The sequence below is a fragment of the Aotus nancymaae genome, unplaced genomic scaffold (assembly GCF_030222135.1).
Source record: "Aotus nancymaae isolate 86718 unplaced genomic scaffold, 86718_ANA_hifiasm-v0.15.2.pri h1tg000064l_0, whole genome shotgun sequence".
Classification (NCBI taxonomy): Eukaryota; Metazoa; Chordata; class Mammalia; order Primates; family Aotidae; genus Aotus; species Aotus nancymaae.
Window position 1 is genome coordinate 6,206,090 of NW_026988478.1, and position 12,551 is coordinate 6,218,640.

Genomic DNA, 12,551 nt, shown 5'->3' on the forward strand with positions numbered 1-12,551 from the left:
CACCCTTCACACCTCTACAGACCCACTGCATTTGCCACCTGCCCCAGGAAGCTTTTCCTGATCTTACCTCTAATGCCTTTCACTGCTCCTACATCTGAATTCCTTTAAGGCTCATGTTTTTCTCAAAGCCAGACCAAGGTATTTATGCAAAGCTGGTCTCCCTATCTTGGATGAGGTCCTTAACATCCCTCACTGCAGCGATTCAACTCCCCTACACTGCAGTGGCAGACTCTAAAGAAGGGTGCAACAAATACTTGTCCATTTAGACTGCTGGCAAACCCTGAGAGCAGAAATTTTGGCTTTTTTTTTTTTTTTCATCTCCAGTGGCTAGCACAGTGCTTGGTACACAATAGGCGCTCATTCATTGAACGTTGATGAAGGAATCGAACGTACATACTACAAGCCCTGCAGATGCAGATACAGGAGGAGTTCATGGCACAATGCTTAGGGTGGAACTGGAAGCACTACCTCTCCTGAGAAGTGATGCTCCGCTTCCTGGGTAGGCTGGGAGGCAGAGGGGAGAGCGCGCTCAACCGCCTGCCTCTCTGCAGGCTAAACGCTGGAACACACACACACACACACACACACACACACACACACACACACACACACACACACACCCTAGCCAAGTATGTACACATGGGCTCATTTAAATCTGCCCTATTAAAAAAACACACACGCACATATATGCACACACCGCCTAACCAAGTACACACGGGGTTGCTAAAACTTGCCCTATTTAAAAATAACAATATACATATGCATACACACAGCCACACACATATCATCTATCCAGGTCTGTACATAGATTTGCTTAAACCTGCCCTCTCAAATACACACATACACACCACCTATCCAGGTATGTACATACATATATAATATAGAAACATAAAGACATATATATATGCACAGACTTAACTCCAAGACGACTGGAGTGTCGGGAGGACAACTGGGCCGCCGTCTCCGACCTCCAGAACTGCGGGACGGTCTCCTGGCGGTCGCCTGGGCCGCAGAAGTCCTAGACTCCTAAAGAGGCCCCTGCACGGCTTGGGCCTTCCGGCTTTCCGTCCGCCGCGGTCGCCATTGGCTGGGCTCGGCGCAGCTGACAGACGGCGGCAGTGCAAGAAAGCTGAGGATGGCGGTGCCGGCGGCGCTGATCCTACGGGAGAGCCCCAGGTAGCTGACCCTGTAAGCTTTTGCTGTAGCCGCGGCCAGGAAGGCGCGGATCGGGCTCGCGCAAGGCTGTCCTGGCTGCCTACCGCCTGGGTGCCGTGTGGGGCCCGGTCTTGTGGGGTGGGCTACCGAGGTCGCGACGCGGGGTCCGCGGAGTGCGTGAGGCCGTGTAGCGCCTCTACGGTCACAGTGGTCCACGTGTGGGGCTCACAGTGCGCCTGGCAGCTGAGGTCTGTACGGAAGCGTGTGGTCTGCAAGCGTATGGTATGCGTCACTGTTCGCGGAGTTTGGTATCAGAAGTTCCCGGGCGCTGTCTTGAGTACTGCCTAATTACGTGGAACGATATTCCATTTCCGATTTCAGTTCTCGTTCAGACCATCTCGTGAGAAAGGCTCACGCTGGTGCTGGAAGGTCTTTAATAGCCAACACGTGTTAATATCCCTTTTAAATCAGGATCAAATAGGACTCAGGCCCCGAATTTTTGGTTGGTAACAATATATAGCCTTAGCTTCGCTTTGGTAGCGTTTGCGTTTGTTTCCATTTTAAACAAATTTTTGGTTAATTTCTACTTACGGTAAAGTTGGTTGTCCATGGTGGTGATGTAAAGTTCCCCCTTAACATTATTTAAATTAAAAAAGTCTCAATTTGTGAAAAAAAAATAAGTAATAGTGCAGGTGGTGTGTGGATACAGAAAAATAACTGAACTATATAGGCAAAATAGTGTTCAGAAGAAATTTCTTTGTGCGTGGATTGGGCAGAAATCTTCCAGAAGAAAAGAGTTGTTGTTTAAAGTTTTTTCTTTTTCCTGGATTCCTTTTGTTACCAGTGGAGGGTGTCCTTGTTCTTGCCGTCTTGAACAAAGAATTAGAGAAGACACCCAAACAAAGCGAGGAAAGAAAGAAGAAATTTATTGAAAATGAAACTACACTCCACAGTGTGGGAGTTGCCCGAGCATATGGGCTCTAGGGACCCTACAGAATTTTGGAGAGTTTAAATACCCTCTGGAGGCTTCCATTGGTTTCCTGGTGTACTCCCTAGGTAAATGAGGAGGTTGAAGTAAATTTACAAAGTCTTTTACTCCGCCTACACCCTATGGCGAGGATATTTCCTGTCATAGCTGAAGTATGAGTCAGCCTTATGTTCCCAACCTCCAGACCCTATTTTCCTGCCTCATTTTGGTTCTGATCGCCGGTTTATTTCCTCATACAGATGTCTTGGGGAACATTGATGTATGCAGTATAGAATTGTATAGAATTCTATACTGTATCCAATATAGAATTGTTCTCATCACATCATTTAAAGTTGATTATTACAGACCCAGGTGCTGTGGCTCCTGCCTATAATCCCAGCACTTTGGGAAGCTGAGGCGGGCTGATCTCTCTCTCTCTTTTTTTAAATGGATTTTCCCCTCTTGTTGCCCAGGCTGGAGTGCACTGGTGCAATCTTACAATCTCACCTCACTGCAGCCTCCGCCTCCCCGGATCGAGCGATTCTTCTCCCTCAGCCTTTCAGTTAGCTGGAATTACAGGCACCTGCCACCACTCCTGACTAATTTTTTTGTATATTTAGTAAGTAAAGATGGGGTTTCACCATGTTGGCCAGGCTGGTCTCGAGCTCCTGACCTCAGGTGATCTGCCCGCCCCGGCCTTGCAAAGTGCTGGGATTACAGGCATGAGCTAGCGCAGGACTGATCGCTTGAGCTCAGGAGTTTGAGACCGGCCTGGGAAGCAGGGCGAAACCCCATCTCTACAAAAAACAAAAAAATTAGCCGGCGCTGTGGTGTGCGCATGTAGTCCCAGCTACTTGGGAGGCTGAGGCCTGAGAATCCCTAGAACCCAGGAGGCAGAGGCTATAGTGAGCCGAGATTGCACCACTGCACTCCAGCCTGGGCCACAGAGCCGAGACCCTATCTCAAAAGTAAATAAAGTTGATTATTACAATTAAAACAGTTTTAAAATAACTGTGTGCTTAGTGACCCCAAATGATTTTGTACATAGTATTTGAAAAGTTGTTTGCCTTGCAGTGTTCTTTATGTTTTTGGTGTAATTGCCTTAATTGCTGTTTCTCTCCTCCTACCCCTTTCAGAGTTCCATTTTTGGATTAAGTGGTTACATAAACACTAAATTAATGCCCTTCCTCTGCAGAGTACAAGCTTTCCCTAGTAGTTTGGTTTGCCCAAAACAAAGAGAAAATTTGCCAAATGGACCTTTTCAGCAGAAGTAATTTTGGGGGCATCTTTTTGGAAACGTTCAGATTGCCCTGCCTTTTTTGCTGGCTGTCATCTGTTTTTCTTTATTTCACTCAGATTTACCATATAGCAGTAAGAGTTGTTGGAACGAAAACTTACAGACAGCTACAGAAAGTATTGTTCAACTTGGAAAATGCATTTTTAAACTGTTCTTATAATTTTCTTTAGCATGAAGAAAGCAGTGTCACTGATAAATGAAATAGATATAGGAAGATTTCCACGGCTGCTCACTCGGATTCTTCAAAAGCTTCACCTGAAGGTTTGTATTTTTGTGTTTCCATACCTTGTAATCTTCCTTCTGATTTAATTGAAAGTCTGATTATTTGGAGAACTTTTTGCAAAGTGTTCTCCAATATGTTTTTAGGGACACTGGTTCTGTGGGAGATTTGGTAATGTTTCATGGTCAAAATTTGAGAAACTCTATCTTTAATAAAGTTAGATTTTTTAAATTATGGAACTTTTCAGAGTACATATTTGAGGGTGGTTGTAGCATGTAACATTTTCCAAATGTGTTTGACCTTGAATCTGTTTTATTATGGTATATATTTTGGGACAATGTTCTATAAGATATACTTTAGGGAAAAATTCTGATGTCTTGGTTTCATTTTTCCCCTGAAAAATAATTCTGGTATTTTCTATCAACTAGTATTTAATCTTTCACTTAATTTTGTTCCTCTTTCACTTTTATTTTAAAGGTATGGTTGTTTTGGACATGTGAATGCTTAGTAATTCTCTACCTGGCTTAATCCAAGTTAATTTCTTTATCGGGCTATAAAAATTTAATTCCATCAGACATATTTATGGAGCACCCACTAATTGCTCTTTGTAGTTCCAGGTATCACCATCCAATGAGAACCAAGACTCTACTCTTTCCTCTTCTTTTTCTTGGCCAAGAGCCAGCCTCAAAACCATGGCTTTTCCCCATGAAGTGTCTTTCAAATCCAAGTTCTCACAATTCTAGTTCAAATCCTTGTTATTTGTTTTTTAGATGGCAGTAGTTCCCTTCAAGCTGGTTGCCCTGCCTATAGTTTTCTTGTTTTCTACTGCTTCATAATGCTATGTAAATTACTTTCTAAATTTTTTTTCCAAAAACAAAGATGGATTATATTTTTTACAGTGTGCAAAGCCATCAGTGACTATTCATTGCCCCCCAAGAAAAGCTTAAAATCCTTAACATTGTGTACAAGTCCCATTATAATATGGCTGCAGTCTACATTCTCCTCATGTTGTAATTGCTCCGGTTACACTGGGTGGTGCCTGTTTACTACAACGTGCCGTGAACTTTTTCAACAGTGTGTCTATGCATAAACTCTTTCCTTAGCCTATAAATGTCCTTCTTCCCTTCTTTACTGAGTAACCTGTTCATCTTTCAAGGATTTCACAATCTCAGTCTCAGTAGTTTGTTCTTTCTTCTGTGCTCTTAATTTATTGTCACCTGATTTTAGTACTGCATCGTAAGTATTTGTTTCATGATTAGAAGGCAACCAAATCCCTAAACCTATTAATCTGTCTTCCTCTGGTTTTAAATATCTTGAGGATTATATCTTATTCATCTTTATATTTCCCATTCCTAATAGATTGCTACTGTTATAGTTGGCACTCAATAAATATTCTTGGAGTTAATTATTTTCCTTGCCATGGGAAACACAAAACAAACATAGGTCTTCTTTAATATATTCCTAAGGGATTTTGTGATACAGATGGAGAGAAGGGAGGAACCACATGATAGCAGCAACATTCTGTGGTATTTACTATTCATAAAGTTACATTGCTTTCTTTTTGACTAGTGTGGTACTAATGGCTTTGTGTTACTAATTCATCCAATCCTTATGGCAACTTGAAGAAGTAGGTACTGTGGTCATCTCTGGTCATCTTCATTTTATCTATGAGATAACCAAGATAGAGATCAGTTAAGTAATTTTCCAAAGGTCACACAGCTAGCTAGTAAGGCAGCTTGGCTCCGTGACTCCATCATCCCCTATTATAAGAAACCTCAGGAAAGAGTATGGAACATTTCATAAATCAGCCCAAAAGTAAATGATGTGGGTGATACAGATATTCTGCTTTATTTCTTGAGCTGGTGGGTGCTTTCTGATGTGTAACAATATGGGACAAGAAACTCTTTTACACATCTTTTGTTCTTCATACTGAGAGAGAGTGGAGTACACGCTTGGAAAATTGTGATGTTTAGTTTGTCTTTGACTCTCAGTCATGTCTGGAGTTGAGAATGAGTTAGTATCTGTCTTAGAGTTCACTGAGTGGCTGAAGCATTGCGTGGAAGAGCTTGAATGCTTTGTCATCAGAGGTAGGGGAGTGGAGAGGAAAAAAGGTGCTTGTTGAAAATTGAAGTTACTGGTCCTGCTGGCATCTAATGTCCAGGGACTTTTAAATAAAGAAACATATGTATGTGAATACTTGCCTGCTAAGAAAATGTTCAGGAAAGGTGTAAATTGTTTTGTCCTGTACAGTTTCAGGGGATGATCTTCTAGAGGGGCTTCTATTTTGAGAAGGGCTCTTCAGTCAAGTTTGCAGTGAATTTCAGGATCTGCCAATTTTCTTTTCTGTACCCTGACTCCATCAAGTTGGTCTTTGTCTTGAGAAAGAATTCTTAGAATAGTGAAACCTGAGGCAGGCAAATGGGTGAAGAGGTTTAGGGATTTTGTTGCTTCTCTACTGGTACTTTTATTTTACCAAGTTTATTCTGTTTATGGGCAGAAGATATATTTTTGTCCAAACTGGTTCCTTGGAATCCCGAGTAGGGATCAACATGAGGAAACTAAGACAGCTTAGGCATAGAGTGTGGGCATATGCACCTGGTTAATGATCTGGGAGTCCTCTTTGAACTGACCATCTTCCTGGCTCATCCTGGCATGTACAAATACATGAAGATTTTGTTTGTTTGTTACAATGTCTGGAGGGTGCTACTGGTATTTAATGTCCAGGGACTTTAAAAATATTTTGCATTATTTAGGGCAGTTCTACATGAAGACTTGTCCCATCCAGCATGCCAACGGTTTGCATTGGGAAATGATGATGGAAGTCAGATAAACTTCCTTCCATAGCTTGGAACTTAGAAATAAACATTTGTGACCTTTGCACTTCAGAAATAACTGTCACAACTCATGTATTAAAACAACTCATGTACTTTGCTCCATAGGAGACTTTGAGGCCCTCATACAAAGCCTGTTGAGGTAACCATGCTGTATATCTAGTTCTGAGAGGTCAGCTCTGTGGGTTCCTGACCATGGCATATTAGAAATAGCAAACTGGGGGATGAAGGTGCTATCATGGGGCATGTAGGCAGCTTAAAAAAATATCTGCTGATCATCAGATCAAATGGAATAATTGTGAAAATCAGACACAAGAAACATAAAAGCACAGAAGTCTGAGATTTCTTTTTGCTGAAGTTAAAAATCATCTGTGTCTTAGCACAGGGATCTGTTGCTCAGAATTGTGACCTGAGTCATCACAAGATATTTGTTTAATCCAATTTATTTTGTTTACAAAGGTCTAGAAATGAGCATCATACATTTTATAAATTTACATGTGTATCAGTTTCTTTTCACCATGTATTTTCCTTTAAAGTTCTCATCTCATATATGAATAAATGAATCTTCTATCAAGTATGAATTTTGAATGCCTAAATATGTGCTAATATAATAAATAGATTGCTATTTGTGTTATAGGCTGAGAGCAGTTTCAGTGAAGAAGAGGAAGAAAAACTTCAAGCAGCATTTTCTCTGGAGAAGCAAGATCTTCACCTAGTTCTTGAAACAATATCATTTATTTTAGAACAGGTATTTTTATTGCATCAAATTTTCTAACCATGGTTTGTTTACTACATATTTGTATTGTTATGATATCTATAACATTCTGGGTTTTTTAAATTAAAAAGTATACAAGATGGAAGCTGTGAATATGTTTTAGTTAAGAATTTCAATGTTAAAATATTTGACTATTGTAAAGTATTTGAAAATATGAATAGAGACCTCATTGATTTGAGACACTTATAAAAGATTTTAATTCATTGGTACTTGGTATAATTGGAAAAATGGACATATTTTACTTCAGCTACTAAATGATTTGGGGGCTGTATTGACTAGGATGTTAAGACATTTAGAAAAGAAATACTGTCATATTATGTGCTACTGAGCTGTCCTTCTGCATCCCTTTATCTTATCTAAATTCACTTCATTATTTAAGCTCCTATTCAAGATTCATCTTCTATACTTCAGCTGTGACCCCTTATACTTTCAGTCTGCCTTTATTTGAATTTTTAAAAATCCTTGGCTCATTACAGTAGAGCACATTGTTAGTCTTTCACTAGTTCATATATGTTAGTTATGTCTCCTTCACTAGATTCTAATTTGTGGGGGGCAGGATCATATTTTTTTGTGTATCTTATGTAAGCCTACCACATTGGTGGGCTTAAAATAGATCCTCATAAATTCCTATTGCTTGATTAAAAATAATACCTGTGAAATAAAAGTTTAAGTAGTTTTGTAACTTAATGAGCATTTTAATGAACATTATTAGGAGGACAAGCTGCCAGACATCTACTACAGCCTTGTACACATTATAGATCACAAAGATTAATGTGGTTCTAATTTTTGGTGGGTTTTCAGTAGAAGAAAAGGATCATTGAGTAGGACAACATAGCATGGTGTTCCAGAATAATGTAAGAAATGGAACAGATATCACTGTTAAAATTTGTTTACAACTTTTAATTATATATTACCTAGGAAGTTGGTAGATAAGGTAATTTCGAGAAAGTGCTTTTTGGAAAAAGTTTGTTAGTTGGGAAACAAAATTGTTGTATACTTATTTGAAATGATTAAGTGAAATTTTAATTAGGATACCATTTACATAGCTAAAGCAAAGAAGAAGTTTTTTGGTTATTAAGTGGATTTAGGATTACTTAAAGCACAGGCAAAAATAAAACAAAATTCAGCCTGAATAATGTAGGCCATTTAATCCTGACTCTTCCAGCCCTTGGTCATGTATTTTATTATTTGTAAAGTAACCAAAAATGTCTGTAATAGGACTATGAACTATTCTTTTGACTTAAGTAATTTAAAAATAATTTTGTATTTATTATAGTTTAAGGTTTCTGTATGAAGATGATGGATGTAAATAATTTTTTTTCTTTTTAATAGGCAGTATATCACAATGTGAAGCCAGCCGCTTTGCAGCAGCAATTAGAGAACATTCACCTTAGGCAAGACAAAGCTGAAGCATTCGTCAATACGTGGTCTACTATGGGTCAAGAAACAATTGAAAAGTTCAGGCAGAGAATTCTGGCTCCCTATAAGGTATAGAATATGCTATCTTAAATATGTTTTTCAGTAATGTTTGGCATAAATTATTATACCTGAAGAGTTTTTGAAGTGATTTTGTTGAGAGGTATTTAAAGTATTTTGTTGAGAGGTAGAGTCAGGCAAAAGAAACAGACACTCCTCAACTTATAGTGACCTTATATCCTGATAAACCTGTCGCACATTGAAAATATCCTAAGTCAAAAACATAGTACACTGTAGAGAATCAGTTGTTTATCCTTGTGATCACATGGCTGACTGGAAGCTATAGCTTGCTGCCATTGCCCAGCATCATGAGAGAATATTGTACATATTGCTAGCCCAGGAAAATACAGAATTCAAAATATGAAGCATAGTTTCTACTGAATGCATATTGCTTTCACACCATTGTAAAGTCAAAATATTGTCCCTGACTTATGTTTTGATTTTATATTGGTGTGAAGCTATTGCAATTTCAACATACTTTTACTTTTGATCTCTTCCTGGGCTAGTGATATGTGGTACATAAGATATTCCTTTTTGGGAGGCTTTTCAAGATGGCTGACTAGAGGCACAGGACACTTCTCCACACAAAAGAACCAAAATAGTGAGCAGGTAACCACACTTCAAATAAAGTATCTAAAAGACAATACTAGAGTTCCGCAGAGAAGTGGCTGGAAACACCTGAGGAGAGGGAGGAGAGGTGGACAGCCTTGCTAGGATCAACCAGAAGCCTGGAGAGGCTCCCCAGTGCAGAGTTGGGGTAACAGAGATCCCTAACTGTCCACATTCTTCCTGCAGACTCCTGTAATCCTAACCATGGGAGAGTTCTTGACCCCCATGAGCCCCGAGACTGGCATAGGGAGCTCCACCAGGTTCGTGCAATGGCATTGCTCTAGAAAGGGTGCTCTTTCTGGGTTCCTTGCACTCCCTGAGTCTTAGACAGCTGCAGCACAGCTACATTTTAAGAGTCTAGTCCCTGTCAGAAACAGAATAATCTGTATGAAACCAAAAAGAACCCAAATAGCCAAAGCAATCCTAAGCAAAAAGAACAAAGCTAGAGGCATCATATTCCCTGACTTCAAGGGAATAAGCATGGTGTTGGTATAAAAGCAGATATATATAGCAGTGGAACAATATAAAATACCCAGAAGTAAACCCATGTATTTATAGCCAACTGATTTATTGCAAAGGTGCCAAGAGCATACACTGGGGAAAGGACACCCCTGCTTTAATAAATGGTGCTAGGGAAACTGGATAAATATGCAGAAGAATGAAATGACCTTTCTCTCTCACAATATAAAAATCAACTCAAAATGGATTAAAGACTTAAACATAAGACCCACAACTATTAAAATACTAGATGAAAACAGGAGAAACATTTCAGGACATTTGTCTAGGCAAAAATTTCATGGCTGACATTCCTAAAACATGGACAAAAACTCCCCAAAATAGATAGATGGAACTATATTAAACTAAAAATCTTCTGTATATTAGAGGAAACAACAGAGTGAAGAGACAATTTGTCAAATGGGAGAAAATATTTGCAAACTATTCACTTAATAAGTAATATCCAGAACATACAAGGAACTTAAACAACTCAACTGCAAAGTAACTAATCCCATTAAAATGTGGACAAAGGATCTAAACAGATGCTTCTTGAAAGATGATATATAAATGGCTAACAGGTATGTGAAAAAATGCTTAACATCACTAATTATCAGGGAAATGCAAATCAAAACCAAAGATGCAATATCATCTTACCGCAGTTAGAATGGCCATTATTAAAAAGAGAAAAAATTAACAGATGCTAGTGAGGCTGAGGAGAAAGGGTAACTCATATGATTTGGTGGCAATGTAAATTAGTATAGCCATTTGGGAAAAGCAGTATAGAGATTTCTCAAAAACTAAAAATAGAACTACCACACGGCCAGTAATTCCACTACTTGGTATATATTCAAAGGTAAGGAAATAAGTATATCAAAGAAATATTTGTACCCCTGTGTTTATTGCAACACTGCTCACAAAGCAAAGATAAGAAATCAACCCAAGAGTCCATCAGTGGATGAATGAATAAAGAAAATCTGGTATAATTACACACTGGAATAATAACCATAGAAGAGAATGAAATGTCGTTTCCAGCAACATGGATAGAACTAGAAGTCATTATGTTAAGTAAAATAAGCTAGACACAGACAGATATAACATGCACTCACTCCTATGTGGAAACTAAACAAGTTGATGTCATGGAGATAGAGAGTAGAATGGTAGTCACCAGAGACCGAGAGGATGTAGGTGTGTGCGTGGGCTGTGAGGTCAGAGGATGGATGAATCGAAGTTGGTTAATGAGTACAAACATAGAAGTAATAAGTTTAATGTTTGATAGTTTAGTATGGTGCTTATAGTTGACATCAACGTATTGGTCATTTCAAAATAGCTAGAAGTGAGGGAGTGAAATGTTCTGAACATACACAAATGTTAAATGCTCGTGGTGGTGAATACCTTAAATACCCTGACATGATCATTACACAGTCTATGCATATAAGAAAATATCACACATATCTCATAAATGTGCACAAATATTATGTATTCATTAACAAAATAGGCTTTGTGTTAGATGATTTTGCTTAACTGTAGGCTAATGTAAGTATACTGAACATGTCTGTGGTCGGCTAGGCTAAGCTATGATGTTTGGTAGGTTAAGTGTATCAAATGCATTCGTGAATTTCTATATTTTAACTTACAATAGATTAATTGGGGCATAACCCCATTGTAAGTCAAGGAGCACCTGTATATTCTGTAGAAGTCCTTTGTGAGATGTATGATTGGCAAATATTTTCTCCTATAGCTTTCCTTTTCATTCTCTTAACAGTGTCTTTCCCAGAACAAAACCATTAACTTTGGTGAAATCTGTTTTATTTCTTTTTTTCTCTTTTCATGATCCTACTCTTGATTTTCTGTCTAAGACTTTGTAGCCTAATCCATGACACAAATATTTTCTCTTTTGTTTTCTTCTAAATGTTGTACATATTTACATTTTATGTTTAGATCTAAAATCCATATAAAGTTAATTTTGTATGACAGTGCAGTTCAAAGTTCATTTTGTCTATGTATGGATGTTCATTTACTCTAATGTGATTTGTTGTTAAAATTATCCTTTTGTCATGGAATTACCGTGTGTTTGTCTAAAATCATTTGATATTTTTGTGTGAGTCTTTTTCTGGATTCTCTCTTTGATTTTATTGACCTATTTGTCTATGCCAATATCACACTGCCTTCATTATTATAGCTTAATAGTAAGTCTTAAAATCAGGTATTATGAGCCCACTGACTTTTTTCTTCTTTTTTAATAATTGTTTTGGCAATCCTAGTTTCTTTGCCTTTTTGTATACATTTGAAAATCAGCTTTTGTATGTCTGTAAAAAATCCTGCTGCAGTATTGATGGGTGATATGTTTAATTTGTAGATAACTTTATTGAGAAATGACTAATTAACAAGTATTGAGTGTATCTCTTCATTTATCTAGGTCTTCTTTGATTTCTTTTACCAGTATCTTTTGTTTTCAGCATACCAATCCTGCACATATTTTGTTAGGTTTGGACCTTAAGTATTTTTTCTTTCTTTCTTTTTTCTTTTTTCATTGTTGAGCTCTTGGTACTATTTTTCAAATTTTGTTTCCCAATGACTTATTGCTGGTATATAGAAATACAATAGATTTTTTTGTACTGACCTCTTTCTATACTTTCCTATGACCTTGGTAATTCACTAATTAGTTTTGGCAGCTTTCTTATAGGTTTCTTGTGATTTCCTTTGTAGACAGTCACATTGTCTGTGAA

The 12,551-nt window shown here is 38.2% G+C and overlaps 1 protein-coding gene across 1 annotated transcript in view; it reads left to right on the forward strand.

Moving 5' to 3' along the window:
* The first annotated feature begins 1,103 nt into the window (after positions 1 to 1,103).
* COMMD10 (COMM domain containing 10) overlaps positions 1,104 to 12,551 on the forward strand; it is a 142,507-nt gene continuing 131,059 nt past the window's right edge. The window contains exons 1-4 of the mRNA XM_012448737.2: positions 1,104 to 1,176; positions 3,590 to 3,680; positions 7,108 to 7,218; positions 8,578 to 8,733. Of these exons, the coding sequence (XP_012304160.2) occupies positions 1,136 to 1,176; positions 3,590 to 3,680; positions 7,108 to 7,218; positions 8,578 to 8,733 (399 nt within the window). The 5' untranslated portion in view covers positions 1,104 to 1,135. The remainder of the gene's footprint in view (positions 1,177 to 3,589; positions 3,681 to 7,107; positions 7,219 to 8,577; positions 8,734 to 12,551) is intronic.